General features: G+C 40.6%; 2 protein-coding genes across 2 annotated transcripts; both read right to left on the bottom strand.

Moving 5' to 3' along the window:
• Nucleotides 1–29: 29 nt before the first annotated feature.
• Tsp_15039 (conserved hypothetical protein) lies at nucleotides 30–166 on the bottom strand (the record flags this gene model as incomplete). The annotated part of the gene is made up of 1 exon (XM_003370459.1): nucleotides 30–166. A coding segment is annotated over one exon (137 nt), but the record flags the coding sequence as incomplete, so codon positions are not given.
• A 198-nt stretch (nucleotides 167–364) lies between these two features.
• On the bottom strand, nucleotides 365–724 carry Tsp_15038 (conserved hypothetical protein). The gene has a single exon (XM_003370458.1). The coding sequence runs from the start codon at nucleotides 722–724 to the stop codon at nucleotides 365–367; it is 360 nt and encodes a 119-aa protein (XP_003370506.1).
• Between the last annotated feature and the right edge of the window lie 59 nt (nucleotides 725–783).

Here is a 783-nt window from a genome sequence, read left to right as displayed (position 1 = left end):
CTGCCCTTTGTACACACCGCCCGTCGCTACTACCGATTGGATGATTTAGTGAGGTGTTTTGACTGGCGCCAGTAGTCGGATATGTATTCGGCTTCGCGCCGGGAAATTTCCCAAACCAAATCATCTAGAGGAAGTAAAAGTCGTAACAAGGTTTCCGTAGGTGAACCTGCGGAAGGATCATTATCGTATTTTTATACATGAAATGTGATTGATTTGTAATGTGTGCAAAAAGAGCAGTTGCACTTTGTGTTGTGTGCAGTTGATCTTTGTTGTATTCATCCTCACTACTGATGCGTGAAAATGATGCTACATTCTTTCGCTCTGTGCAGAAAGGAAAATAATAAATCATTTGTAACGTGTATCATCAGTTGTGGTGGTTTTCTTTGTAATCCAGACACAATAAAATGACTTGATTTGTGTGTGTATATGCATGAATAAAGTCATCAGTGACGTTTGGTACCTGGGCGTTCTGCGTCGATCTAATTTTAGCAGATCGATTGACGACTTGTGCAACATGACGGTTGGCAGTAGTGTAGTAGTACTGTGGTTGATATTGTGTCTGGCTGTGAATTGAGTTGTGTTGCATTTGTTGTGCAGACGGGTGCTGTGGTTTTATTCTATTTTCATGTGTGATGTGTTGTGCATCAGGTTTAAAGAGTGTGACCAAAATGAGTAACCGATTAGAAATAATCAAGTGCAGTGTAATGTGCTTGATATATTTCATAATGTGCTTGGGTATCAATAGGTTTGGTCAACCGCCACGTCCAATCAAAGTGAAAATGC

Source organism: Trichinella spiralis (assembly GCF_000181795.1).
Source record: "Trichinella spiralis strain ISS 195 chromosome Unknown Scfld715, whole genome shotgun sequence".
NCBI classification, from domain to species: domain Eukaryota; kingdom Metazoa; phylum Nematoda; class Enoplea; order Trichinellida; family Trichinellidae; genus Trichinella; species Trichinella spiralis.
The sequence above is the reverse complement of the archived record's forward strand: the minus strand, read 5'-3'. Positions and strand labels throughout refer to the sequence as shown.